This window comes from Pithys albifrons, chromosome 5 (genome assembly GCF_047495875.1).
Source record: "Pithys albifrons albifrons isolate INPA30051 chromosome 5, PitAlb_v1, whole genome shotgun sequence".
NCBI lineage: Eukaryota > Metazoa > Chordata > Aves > Passeriformes > Thamnophilidae > Pithys > Pithys albifrons.
This window is the reverse complement of record NC_092462.1, coordinates 6583667-6598588: the sequence shown is the minus strand read 5'-3', so window position 1 is coordinate 6598588 and position 14922 is coordinate 6583667. Positions and strand designations below refer to the sequence as shown.

Genomic DNA, 14922 nt, shown 5'->3' with positions numbered 1-14922 from the left:
GAAAGATGCCATTTAAGCATGGAGCATGAAAGATATGAGGGCAGTGGAAAAGAAAACAAGCCTGTGAAGTTAGAAAACTTAAAAGTAAAATAACATCATGAGATAAAACTATGTAGACCTGTCAAAAGGAATAGAAATTGCAAAGCAAAAAGAGAAAGTCTTTTACCATTCGCCTACTTTCAAAAATAAAATTAAAAAAAAAAGGAAAGCAGCATTTAAAAATGGATACATATTACAGATACTTCAGATGTGGTAGCGGGAGACTGAAACAAAAATATTTGATTACTTAAGCTGGCAGTTTAGAGCATCAGTCTAATGTTTAAGGTGAGATTTTAGGTTGAACCTAAGTCAGAAAAACTCTCACTAAAAGGACAGTCCTTCATGGTTTCTCTGATGTTAATACTCAAAGCTGGAAGCATTTTTCAGTATAAAAGAAAGACTATATCACAGAGGAAGAAACCAATTAGTTTTACTGGAATAACAGAAATATAATGGAATTAAATAGTACATTCATTCTCAAGAAGTAGCCAAGTAGCACAAACCATGAAAAAGACAAAGACAACACCAAGATGATTCAGAAAAGGTCTTTTTTCCTTAGAATGTAGGTGAGCAATCCCATACAGAGTCCTCCTTACAATCTGTCGTGGTTAGATGAAGCAACATAAATTCATGACAACAACTACATGAAGTGACTGCCAGTGGCACCAGGATATAGAACTTGATGCTTCATTAGGTCCTTTCCAGAGCCAAATATTCAACTTCAGAGTAATGAAATAGACTTTATTTTCTACTTGATTTTCTTTGGTGTCACTTTCAGTTGTCTCTGCTTTCTGTCCTATGGGGTGAAACACTTGATTAGTTTCTAGGTTGTACCTTCTGTCTGTAGAAAGGGAAATAAAGAAATTAGCTTCTTACTTAACACTGAAAGTGATTCAATTCCAAGGTCATTCTTATGTATGAGTTAAAAATGCCAAGAGCTCCTTTGGAAGAGTGAATTGAAAACCAAGCCTCATTTTGCTTGAGATGCACAAAGTACTCCACATTCTCTCCAAGAGTATTAATATGGTGTTCATCCCTCAGGCAATGTAAAGAGATTAGAAAAAGGATATGGATTTGTAGCAAATGTACATGTTGGTGTACATTTTAAGCCTTCACTTGGCAACAAAAATGTGATCAACTGCAGAAATAAAGCACTGAACCACTGTAGATTTCAGTATGTATTTCAGTTTACAAGGGGAAGACTTGCTCAAGGTAAAACTGTCACAGTGATGATAATGACATTGCATACTAAGGAAAAGCACAACCTGTGTCTCAAGGTCTCTTAATTTCCTGAGAATCTAGTAAAGGCCACAGAATGTGAAAGTTTAGAAGAATACTGACAGTTATTATTTCTGTGCTCTACCTTCTTGTTAAGTACCATCAAATGCAACAGGAATTCTTCCCAGGTACAATTGTGGTCGATTGCTCAAAAACAGTGCAAGACACAGTTAATGAAAGAACATTCTTCTGAACTAAACATCAGTTAGGAAATACTGAATACCCCCAAAATAAAAGCAATATTCCTCTTTAATACACCTGACAACAACCAACCACTACTCTTATTTTACATTAAAGGAAAATTCATTCCTACTCTTTCTGACAGCAAAACCAAGAAAAGGTTTTGTTATACAAATACAAATGTTATTTTGCCTTGGAATAAGTTCAATTGGTTTTTCTCTTTCAAGTAATAATAGCTCTCTTTCTAACCATTGTGTTTCTTGATGCACAGCCCAGCAAACTTTTAGCCTATTGAATCCTCAACACAACGGTAATTCAAAGACAGAAAAGTTGAGAGTTAAACAGCATTTAAAAGCAATTCACCAAGTCAATGACAGAGTCCTGGGACCTGAAGATTAATAATGAAAGACAGTACATTCAGGCTACTCTAATACAACAAGAATTATAAACAGAATTACTATGTTCTTTGTTAAGAACACTATATTAAAAATCACCATTCACAACTACAAAAGAAAGCATAAATTGTTCTTCTACTCAACTGGAGCACTGTTTGAACAAAAGTTGTTTTGTGTTCTGTTTGTTTAGTCGTTACTAGAGACCTTAGGAATTCTGTTGTAAAGTCAACAGTCACCTGATCCACAAAGCCATTCAGAGTAGCTGCACAGACTTTGTGAAGCCACATGCACCTTAGCACTTGAGATGTTTTGGAACCACATCTCCCAGGGTGGAATACACAAAGACACTTTGGAATAAGAGCCATCACTGTTTACATGTTACATACTCAGAAGTGTTTTATTTATTCAATGCCTAATGTACATATCTATCTATCGTAGTTAAGAACAGTTATCCTTCTTATATCCATTTTCTAATTAAAGTGTGGGGTTTTTTTTAATTTAATAAGGGGTGACATGGTTATGGAGGAGGAATCCTCTCCTCTGGTCTTGGTAAGCATTTTGGTTTCCCTCAAACTAAGACAGATACTCATAAATGTTCTCCACACAACGCTAAGCAGAACTGAATTTTACTTGATAGAACAGAGAGAGCTGAGGCAGGAATTCTTTCCTATTTTATTTGTTCTATCTTTCCATTTTGTCATGAGGAGAGACTTCTCCCATCCATCCAGCAGCAGCTCAGAACAGTGTGTGTTGATCTCAAACACCCAGTTTGCATAAAGCTGATGAAATTATTCCTGTCTCTTTAAAGATAAAGTTTAGAAAGTCTTTGGCACTGCTGACATCCCTAAAATGTTTATTTCAGAACTGACTATCTCTTTGCCACAGGAGGCAAGGCACAGGACTATTACTTCTGCTAACTATCCATTCCCTAGTGATACACCTGCAAACACCATTCCTGAAAGCAGATCTCCAGTGCATTAAGTCACGGCACACTGACTGGCAAGTGAACATCACTTCCATACTGTGATGGGAAATGAGCACTTTTTTCTGAATTCATCAGAATCAAGTTGTTCATGTGGGAGTGGATGGAGGACTGGATGGAGGACTCTCTTGTCATGAAATCCTGGTATTGAGTTTCCTCTGTTCTTGGTAATCATTTGGTGGAGGCACTTAACAACACTTTATATATGCCTTTCCAAAAAAGGCAAACTATGGAACACATTCCTACTGAAGAAAGCCAGATCAGTTGTTTTATATGTTAGCAAGCTGCTTTCACCCAAACCAGTGCAGCTGTGCTTCAAGAGGAGATCAAAAGAACATAAACGACATCCCAAATGTCACAGTGAGAACACAGCAAAGCTTACACAAACTCTGTGTTTCCACTTTGCTTGCCCAACTTCTTTTCTTTGGAGTCTTCTCAAGAAATACACCATATATGGTAAGTCCACATAAAAGTCTCAAACTCTGACAGTATTTTGGTTCTTTCAAGAACATCTTTTTCCTGACAGGACTCTAAGGATATGGACATTGCAAATGAAACAGCAGTCTGTAGCTTTTGCATACCTGTTTAAAACTGGATTATTTGAGTACATTTTTACATCATCCACAATTAACTTCTGTCCCTGGGGAGATTTCCCATTATTTTGACAATTATATGTACTGATAAGGTGAAAAGATTCATGATGAGATATTTGGTGATGAGAGCAGCAAGAGTTTCAAAGAGGGTAACAATAGTATGCTCTGCTAGCAACAAGAGCTTTGCTGTACTTTCAGTGTCATTGAAATTACTTTTTCATTTGCACTCCAGTAGATGCTGCTCATCAGCATTTACAAGATTTCTCTGCTGTTAACAGGGCAGATTCAACTTGAAGGGGGGTGGGAAACAAATCATAATGGCATTTCCTATCATACCCCTATTTGTCTGGATCTAAAAGTGAGTATTTCATGGAGCTTTTCCTCTTTGAAGATATACTCAAAGAAGAGATTAGAAAGTTTTCCATAGCAGACCAATCTTTGCATATGGTTGAAAACTAACTTAAGCAAAGAAAATGTTTTGCCAAAAATACAGAAGACACTTAAAGAACATGAGATAAAAGCAGCTGTATTTCATCTTAACCAAATGATATTGACAGCAAGAGTTTAAAAACCAAGGAGGGCTTTTCTGTTTTGAAAACTTAAGTTGGATGTTACTGGATAATAACTCCTAAATATTTGGGAAAAAAATGAACTGATAAACAACACATGGATGGAGTGCTATCTTTTTAGAGTTACAAAGCACTAGGATTTTTTTTAACTTGAAAAACTGTTGTATTTACTTTCATATGGTCAGTGCCTGCATTCCATTTGGTTTATAAAGTACAGCTACAAGACTTACGACTTCCATATGCAATACTAGAAACAAAAATTAAAGTGTACTGCACAAATAATAAACAGATGTTTTAAGTGTTCAAAGCTATAAGGGATATACATTTCAAATTAAATAAGCCACCTGAGAAAAGTGATTCTTAACGATGGAAAAGGCAGCTATTTCTACTATAGAGTGTTAAAGCAATAACGACTTTGTGAGTCAGAATGAGTGCTGCAAACAGGTCACCAGGAAGACCACCGGATGTAATTTTAAAGCATGTGTTTTAAAAGGAAAATATAGTTCATATTTGCTTCACAAAATACTACAAATAGTGGTCTGCACGACTGGAGGCCATTAAAACACTAAAAAGCAAAACAAAACCAGGTTAATGTCTATGCATACACAGGTAAATGAAGATGAACAGAGCCGCTAGCATGGCCAGACTTCATGAAGGCAGATTTGGGAAGGGCTCTCCCCATGTAGGGGTGTGCCCTTCCAGCCTGTGCAGTGGATGTTTTAGGTGAGGCACAGCATGTGCAGAACTGGCCCCACCGTTTAAGTCCTGAGGTCCATTTGCCACAGCCGAGCGAGCTTGGACGGTGACAGTGAAGTCCTCAGGACTGTCACAGCACCCGGTACTAACCGGGGCTGACCCTGCTGAGCATCCGAGATCTGACGGGATGGGATGGCAGGGAGGCATTGAACTGCCAGGGGATGGTCCCCACTGAGACTCGAACTCAGGTCCTTGGGATTCAGAGTCCAAAGTGCTCTCCTTTACACCATGGGACGGCCCCTAGGCACCATGCTATACTGATCAGATATTCCTCATTTGTGGTGGCTCAAGAAGCTGCTCACTTTTGTGCTAATTCTTCAATTTTAGACCACAAAAATATTCTTTACTGACTGTTTCCACAATTCACAACAGGATTCCTAAACCCTGCTTCTACCAACGACAATCAACAAGCAAAGGTCTACTTTCTGTCCAACTTCAACTTCCATGAGGATCTACTGAACTACAGTTCCTTCAAGATCAGCCTTTGGGTGCATACCACAGCTATCCCATCCTCTGATGTGCAATACAGATGCAGTAAACCAGACAGGTTTTTGACAAGAATTATTTTTTTTTTATTAACCGCATCTTCTTTATGCAGACAGCACTGAAACCTGAGCATCTAATTTATGCAAAGCATCCCTATTTCTAGACACCACAAAAAAATTCCAGAGTACTCAACTTCACTACAGATATGTAGTGTGAAATCATTTAATATGAAAATTATACATTTTATACTGTTGGCACTGAATACAGCTGATTTTCCCAGTTAAGAGCTGAGTAACTCCAGCATGCTTAAAACTGTTTTGTTTTCAATGTGGAAAAACAAGGCAGGAGTTGGTGACAGCCTAGGACATAATAAACTGCAAGATTTTAAGTTAAATGTTCTATTTGAAACAAAACAAAAATCCCATGTTTTTTCTCCTCACTAACTCTGGGAATCACGAAGCACAGTAGATGAAATACTACCTCTGTTTAGGTTCACGTGATCTCCTGGATCTGGTATTTGCCTACACTGTTTTGACTTCACACCTGCTCTTACAAACATGGTATATAGAAATTTGTGTCCCAAAATTAACTTACAAGTTATAAATACACAGTCTTACACTAATTAGATTCAATACCATTAAGCAGATCAAGTTGAAACTTACTCTCGCCTCCCTCTCAGTCTGCATCCCCCACTTCTTGACTAATCAGTTCTTGCTGGTAAAATTTGAAAGTTATCCAATTTTCCCTCTGGAGTATTTCTTTAGCATCCCTACCAAAAACATGTGCTGGAAGAATCTGCTAGTCAAAGCACGATTTGCCTTTTTACACACAGAACACTGGAATTTCAAAAGCACTAATGCTGACTTTGTGGTACTTGTGCTACTAGAATACTAAGATTTTCATGATCTTCTAACCAACATCACATCTTTGCTCTCTGGCTCTACGAGGGATCAGCTTCAAGGGTAATTAAACAACCTTCTGCCTTTTACAGATGTGGCCTTGTTGTCTCACATTTACTGTCTCCAAGTACCAACTCCTTTTAATGGCGTCGATTAAAGTGGGAATATTTTTGCTCGCTCATTTCCACTCCCAGCAGTTCATTCCCCTCCATTATTCATGTTCCGGTGCTTGTCAGACCTTCTGTGACCCAAGTTTAACATACTGCACCCAGAAAAAACAACACAGCGAGTTTTTCTTCTGGGTTAGTTTCTTGCCATGTTATTTAGTTGCATCAGCTCATGAAGTGTCTGACAAGCCAAACCAACACAAGGGAGAGTGGCTAAGCTGGCTCACTGCCTCCCCAAACTGCAGCACCACTACAGATTTAGAGTCTCCAGATCACAACTGCTGAGAAAGCAGCTGTTAGACTTGCTAAAGAGAAAAATAACCAAACAAGGCTGTGCAGAAAATTTATAACATATAGATTTTTTCCTCATTTTTATGACACAAAATCCATTTAAAGTATATACAGTAAAGCTTTTTATCGAAGAGGGATGGTGTGGAAAAGAATGAAGACTAAATACAGTATTTGGCAGACTTACCTATCTATCTTATTTTCCACTTATCTAGGGAGAAAATCCTGTATTAAATTAAGGGGGGAGGGTGATGTATTTCTTGCTCCAAGTTCAAGCTGCTCAAACCCTGTACACTAAGGGGATAGTCATCTCCTTACTGTATTAACACATTTTAGGTTATGTCACATGTTCTTAAAACCACTAATATAGTAAAACTGACAAGGTAACAAAGCATCAGATGCCACAACATAGATTGAAAATGATCCCTCAAGAACCAATATAACTGCTTATGCTTTAGGAATATTCAAATCAGCTGCCTCAAAAAGCAAAAAACCCCATACATCTTTGAGTGCAGAAGTTGACCATTCCTTCAATTACTTACCGATCAAGATTTGACCTGTTTTCAGTGCAGAACTACCTGGCACCAAGCCATGTACCACAAGCTTCTCTTCACTGACTCCTCTGACGACTTTATCCTTCCTGCCTTGCTTCTCCACTCTTCTGCTGCTGCTCCATGAGGACTGATGGACAATTCCTACTAAGGCCTCCAGCAGCCTCTGCGGCTCCTCTTCTCCAAAACTGTGCAGTTTTCTGGGATTTACATGAACATACACATCTTTGTACTTTTGCTGGACACTGACACCCATTTTCTGTGTAGATTGCTGTTTCAGTATAGAAGTAGGACCAGTGGAGTGCACATCACAGCTTCCACTGCCTTTCTTATCAGAATGCTTTGGTAAAAGATTCTTCTTTTTTAACATTTTGGTCCATTTCTTCAGTTCATACTTTCTTTCCTTTTGTGATCCCTCTTGAATAATTTCAGCTTCATTTTCACGAAACCTGACTCGATTCACTACTGGCATTTCTGGACAGTTGTTCTGGAGTAGAGTTTCTTCTTCACTTTCACTCAATTCTAAATAAAATAACTCACCATTTTTCTGCACACCATCCAACCACTCAGGCTCAAGGTCACTGGGAAAGAAAGAAGAACAATCAGTGACAGTTCTGATAAGGAAGATCACTATGCAAGTAACATCTGATTGTTTTAAGTAGGGAGGGGATAGAGAGTGTGCAAGGGAATTAAAAAAGAAAAAAAAGAAAAAATAGTTGCCTTCTGAACACTGACGGCTCAACTGCTTTAAGTTTGGCATAAGGATTAGAGCTTGTCTTAGACAAATGATGGATATGGCAAGTAAAGACACCCTTCCCAAATCTTGAAATAGTTTCTTTAAATGCCTTGCAGAAAAACAGCCACTGCAGAAAGCAACATTCCCTTTTCTGAACGCAAAAAACAAAATACAACCACAAACCATTTATTGAAAATACAAGTTTTAATTAGTAATTACATTCATGGGCACGATGGAGATTTCTCTAGAGAAAAAATGCCATCCTGTTTGTTCTCTCACATTATTTTTGCCTTTATAATATAATCGTGGTGTGATTTTTGGAGCTGTGCTGTGCAGAGTTTGGAGTTGGACTTGATGATTTTTAGTGTAGGTCCCTTCTAACTCAGCATATTCTATGATGCTATAGGAAGACAGATTGTACTACTGGCCCTTTGGAAAGACAAGATTAACATTTTGAAGTAACTCCAACAAAACTCCATAACACCCCAAGATGAAATCTAGGTAACACTTTTTAAAAGTCAAGTTCCAATAGCATATTCAAGCTCACATGCAAAAATACACATTAAAAAGAGACAGCACTGCTATAGAAACAGTTCTGTCAGCTGGAATGGATCACTTTTAAGTCACCAGCAACATGCTGCTGCAAAGCAAAGACTAAGCAGCTCCAGGATGTATTAACAGAAGTAACATCAGCACAGTGCAAAAAATTTTTTGTCCTAATTTGGCAACAACAATGTGTCAACCATGTCCAGTTTTGGATAGTACATTTTAAGAAAGATGTAATAACTGGAACATACCCAGAGCACAGAGACAAATAGTAACTAGTGTTTAGATGTTTTAAAGGGCAAGAGGCTGAAGGAAATACTCTTTTGGCTGAGGGGAAAAAAAAAACCAAACCAAAAACCCAACAACCAGAAAACTAGTTGCTCAGAGGCAATGGGCCAAATGCACTCCAAGGTAAAACACCGAGTGTTACTACAGGATGAGGATCAATAATCACTGAAATAGGAGTACTCAAACGTTTAATTATCTAGAATGCTCTGTAGGGAAGACTTCAAGGAGCAGATAAAACCAGTTCATTCATCCTGACTAGATGACAAACAGGTCTCTCTGTTTCATAAAAATCACATAAGGATAAACCAGAATGGAGAATTACATCAGAATTAATATAATTTTTTAAAGTGAACGTATTTTCACACATTTTATACTAGAATCAATTTTGCAGAATAAAGAGGTGCAAGTTTTGTTTAGAACTAGTATTAAATAATTCAAATAGAGCATTAATTTGATAACAGATAAATTAAACAGCTTCAAAGTCTAACTAAATAGAGAACATTATGTAAAAACATTGCACCATAGCACCTTCAAGGACTCAAAGAGAGGATCTGGCTGGATGAAGAATACAGAAAACATTGTCATTACTCTCTTCCTGGAGCTCCAGTTCCTGTGAGAAGCCTATGGATGTTGCAGACAGGAAGAAAAAGCACATATTTCCTCTGCCTTTATTAATTTTTTTGCCCAAGTTGATAGTTTTGAAAGAATAGCCATGACTTGTGATCATTTGGCTACTCCTGATGGTCATGGGTAAGCCAGAGTTTACAACTTCTACTAAGTCTTACTCAAGATCTTGAGTATCTTACTCAAGGCTGCTAAGGCCAGACAGTATCTGATCCAACATCTCTCAAAAGGTGGCATGCAAAAAATAACATGCCAGAGTTTTTCCTTGTTTTGTTTATTAAGTACTCCTCCATTACGGTACATGTAAGCAAAATTAGGAAAAAAAACCAAATAAGGAAACTAGAAATTTACAAAGAAATAACATTTGGATTAGCAGAAGATCCTGTGATTTATCGCAGCCTTTTGATTCGCTCCATAAAAGGGCTGTTTGTGCTCTTTGGAAAAGCTCTTTTTTCTTTGGGGTGGATGTCAAAATTTCAACTTGGATGTCAGTTCATACACTCACCTTCTCCAGCTTTGTGGTCTGTTCTTACTACAATGTATATTATAGACTAAGTAAAAAAAAGAGGTGGGCATGTGTGGTGTTTACATTATACTGTAAAGGAACCAGGAATTTCTGAATACAGGTCTGTACAGACATCTGTAAAAGCAAAGTCTGAAACAATAAATCTGCACCTAGGATGACAGGTTTTTTTCCTCTAATGCAGTAATGTCAGAATTGATTTAAACTAAGCAAGAAAAAAATCTCATTTCCATCTCTCTTCCCTTGTGTCAAAAGAAGCACTTCCATCTAGGTCTGGAGGCTTCAGTTAAGGGATCTAAAAATCTGAAAGACCCCCACATTCCTTTAAGGAGGTTTCACTGACCTCACACAGGTATTTCTTCTTTGGGATAAATGCCTGAAAAACTGTGCCAATTGAAATTGTTTCCGTATGGAAGAAAGATATACCAGAAACAAAGGATCCAAGTTCTGTTTCTGAAGCAAGAGAAGGCTCTTCTCACCCAAGGAAACGCTGAAACAATAAAACCATTAACATCTTGTCTCTGCCCAAGGCAGGGGGGTTGGAACTAGATGATCTTTAAAGACCCTTCCAACAAACCATTCTGTGATTCTATGACCTGTGAACCTGTTCTAAAGCAAATAAAGAAAACAACAAATGCAGGGGTAACTACTTTTAGGTAACTGCAGTCAAGTTAAATTCCCCCCGTATGAGACTGTGCAGAAGTGAAGACCGTCATCTTTAGTTTTCCAAAACCTCTGGCTATGCCACGACCAAGTACAAATTCATTTGGGGTAGGCAGAGCTGCCACCCTCTTAGTGGCAGTGGCTGCCCGGAGGGGTTCTGATCCATCACACTTAGTGATGGCAAATGTTCAACTCTGCTAAAACAGAACTATTAAAAACACAACACACCACTTCCCCACTGCACATGTAAGCATTCACTCTCAGCTCTGTCTGAGCTTGGCACACACATGCCAAGTTTCTCCTTCCCCTCTGGTTGCCAGGCCGCGTCCAGCTGGGATGCGAGACTCATCCCAAGGACTGCCGGCAGCTGAACTAACGCTGCCGCTCGCCGCGTAACCGTCAGGGCTCGGCAGAGACATGCCTCAGAAAGCACAGAGCGCTCTGTGCTGGTAAAACCGTCACCACTGCACCAACAGCGCCAGAGTTTTCGACCGCCTCCTCGGCGCGCTCCGCTAGGCAGGGGCGTCGCGACTGCGCGAAACCCGCCGACTCAGGGACCGCGGCTCGCCCTTCCCAGCCCCGCCCTTACTCGGAGCTCTCAGAGAGCGAGGAGCAGCTCTCGCTGCCGGTATCTGCGGACTCAGCGCCTCCTCCCTTCGCCGGCTCCGTCCCGCCGGCAGCTTCGCTCCCGCCGGGCCCCCCGGACGCCATGACACCCGCGCGCCGGCGGCCACGTGGCCCGCGCCGCGCGCTCCCATTGGCCGCGCCCCCGCGCGCCATGGAGACGGCGGGAAGCCCGAGGGCCCCTCGCCGGGAGCGGGGGATGAGCGCGGCTCCCGAAACCGAGGGGGTCTTTCAAAGGGCCCGGCCCCCCCGCCTGCCTCCTCAGAGCAAGCAGGTGAGCCGCAGCAGTCCCTTGAAAGTCTTTCAGTTGGTCGGTATGGAACGCAAATAACCAGACTATTTATTTAGTAGCCTGATGTCAAAGTCCCACACCTGTCCCGTAAAAGAGGTTGTTAAGTGAAACTCGAGAGTTCTGGGGCAGAGCATTGCTTATAATCAAACACTGATCTGGACGGGGAAACGTGAGGTAAAAAGTGACTGTCAAGTCAAATGGTTAGCAGTGGTAAAGGATACCTCTGTGGTTGAATTTATACACTGCTCATTTAGGAGCTGCGAGAATATAAGGTAACTTGTCAGGAGAGCAGTGAGGTTCAGGAGAAACAGGAAACAGACCCAAACAAGCACCTTAAAACAGCCCATGCAATCTACACAGGAAAATCGTGTGCAGTCAAGGGAGAGAAAAAAAACCCCTATTTGGTTTTCAGGACATATATTATTCCCATCCATGAAAAACAAGACCCATGGCAACCCTGCAGACAACTTGCTGTGTAGCTATGTCAGTAAACCCACCAGGACACGCATGGTGAATAGGGAAAGGTTTGAGAATAATTGTTGGAACACATTTAATATGTTGGATTTAATGTCTACTCAGTGGGATATTTGCACAGCTTCAGCAGTGAGGTTTTATAGCACTGGAGCACTACGTAAGAGTCAGAATTCTGGTATGAAATTCCTGTGCTTGAAAATGAATTAGAGAAGCATTTGTTAATAAGTGTGATTTGAAGTGAATTAACTAGACAGAAACATTTTGGACTCATATCCATGTAATTAAGGTTTCAACTGGAGTTATTAAAGATACCTATATAAAATATTGTGGCCATTCTGAAGTCCCCGTACAAGGCCTGATTTTACAGTTAAATCACTGTTGCATGGTTTTTAAGACTACAAATCTATGCAAAGGGGGAGACAGAAACATTCCCTATCTAAAGAAAAAAAGTTAGTTCTACTATGGTTTCATTTGGTTTAGGACAAGACATTGTAGTTAATTTAAGGGTTTTTTTTACCCTCTCTGAGTAGGCAACAACCACTTCACACAAAGTATATAACCTATGCATGGTAGACAATTCCTTTAAAAATACCTAAAAATCATATCTTTGGTTGGTTGCAATTGTCAGACTCTAAGTTATGCACCAACTTTCATTCTACCACTTCCAGAAGAACAGGTGGGGGAAATATTTTAGAACTACCTCACTTTGCAATGTACTTTGTGAAAAACAAAATAGTCTGCTTAAACAGCATTTCCCAAAGAGCCTAATGAGTTAAGATTTCCTAAGAGGAACACTGCAGGAGCTAGAATTTTAGAAGTAGGTGAGAGACACTGTGCCACCCTCCCTAATTCTGCTTACGTTTGCAAGCACTTTTAATACACTGAGCAGCACACTGAAGTGTTTCTATAGAGAAGTGATAGTCAATGCCAGATGGTCCTGTGTTAGTTCAATTTCACTGAGTTCAAGAGCTGGTTAATTGTTTCCAGTTGTTTGCTCTCTAAGTGAGAAATACAGGCTCTCTCAAGGAGGCAGTGGTGTTACACCACTTGCTATATTACAGGATAAGCATATTGGAAATGGAAGGATGATGGAAGATTTTGGTCCACTGAGGGGTAGTTGGGAGTCATATAAGTATTTTTCTGAAAAAAATATGGACTTTTTGCTACTATGGGAATAATTAAGGACTACAAGATGCATCTCAGAACAGCAGGATCTTATTTTGGTGAAGACACAGATTTTCCCACACAATCCCTCTTGAGAGGAAAGCCTCTCATTTCTTGGGTATAAATATTAGGAAAAGACTTGAAATAATTTAGCCTGGAGAAGAGGAGGCTCAGAGGTGACCTCATCACTGTCTATAACTACCTGAAGGGAAGTTCTGGCCAGGTGGGGGTTGGTCTCTTCTCCCAGGCACTCAGCAATAGGACAAGGGGGCATGGCTTAAGCTCTGCCAGGGGAAATTTAAGTTGGAGATCAGAAAAAAAATTCTTTACAGAGAGAGTAATCAGGCATTGGAATGGGCTGCCCAGAGAGGTGGTGGATTCACCATCCCTGGAGATTTTTAAACGCAGATTGGACATGGCACTGAGTGCCATGATGTGGTAAATGGACTGGAGTTGGACCAAGGGTTGGACTCGACGATCTCGGAGGTCTTTTCCAACCCAATTGATTCTATGATTCTATGACTTCTGCCAGATACTTTACACTTAGTCCAAGTAGCTGGGCTGGCACTTCTCACTAAGGAACCCATAAGCCTTCTATGCTAAGTTGCTGTTATTAACAAGCAGATGGTAAAAACTTGTCCCAGGGCATTACTGACATCAATCGTACTGCTCACCCTTACTGGACAACTGGTTAATGAGCACTTCAAAGTGGATAGTTAAAGAGCACTCCCTTTCACCCTAAGGTTGTTCTGATTGGCTGTTCCTGCAAAGAACTAAATTCAGGTGTGGAAATTTATTCTGGAACAAGTTCCTTGTAAACTTTTTTTTTGGCTTAACTTGCTTCATATGCTGTTGTTTTAAAAATAACAGTCTACCTTGATCCACGTTTATATTCAGAAATAGACTGAAGTTAAGGCAGAGCATAGGGCATGTCAAAGAGATATAGTGGTTCTTCCTAATGAAGGAGTGAAATAACTAGGGTGTAACTTTATTTTCTTGGTACTGTTGCATGGATACTCCAACCACTGTGCAATTTCAACTACTAATATTTTTTCATTGTTACATACTGACAGCTGACTTTTTCAACTTGATGATCAAGAAATGAGGCTAGAGTTAAGAGTCTTTCCTAGGAACTAAATTGGAAAACACAGGGAAATTTAGGATTAGTGTTTATGACTAACTTGTATTTTGTTTTGTACAGTCAGGCCTAATCTTAGCAATGTTGCTAGGACTCATGATGGTATTCGGGACTAATTTCACTGATTCACATTCTGCAGGTGTCTTGGGCTTGGACCATGGATCCCTTGGGCTCTTCCCAACACAGGGCTGAAACCTGGGACAGCGTTACCCCCGTGGTACATGGAGACAAACTATCACACCCTGTGCTATGGGTGAATGCTACCTGATACTTAAGAGCATCTGGGGCAGTTAAATGCCTCCCTGACATCTGATCCTGTCAGATCTCGGAAGCTAAGCAGGGTCAGCCCCGGATTAGTACTTGGATGGGAGACCTCCTGGGAAATGCCGGGTGCTGTAGGTTCTAGTCCTGAGGACTTCACTGGCACCGTCCAAGCTCGCTCGGACGTGGCAGATGAACCTCAGGACTTAAAACGGTGGGGCCAGTTCTGCGCACGCTGAGCCTCACCTAAAACCCACTGTGCAGGCTGGAAGGGCACACCCACGTGGGGACAGCCCTTCCCAAATCTTCATTCGTGAAGTTTGGCCATACATACTTAAGAGTACCTACTTTGTGCCTGTGACGTATAAATGTGCTATCCAGGAATTAGATCCCTTATTTTTCAGCA

The 14922-nt window shown here is 40.3% G+C and overlaps 1 protein-coding gene across 2 annotated transcripts in view; it reads right to left on the bottom strand.

Annotated features, from left to right (window-relative positions):
• INTU (inturned planar cell polarity protein) overlaps positions 1-14922 on the bottom strand; it is a 43111-nt gene that overhangs the window by 25020 nt on the left and 3169 nt on the right. The window contains exons 1-2 of one of the 2 annotated variants that reach the window (XM_071555560.1): positions 11153-11276; positions 7175-7764 (exon numbers count right to left, since the gene is read on the bottom strand). In XM_071555560.1, coding sequence (XP_071411661.1) covers positions 7175-7764; positions 11153-11274 — 712 coding nt within the window. In that variant the 5' untranslated portion in view covers positions 11275-11276. Of the gene's footprint in view, positions 1-7174; positions 7765-11152; positions 11277-14922 lie in introns of those variants that run through there. The other variant, XM_071555561.1, reaches the window with a different exon arrangement.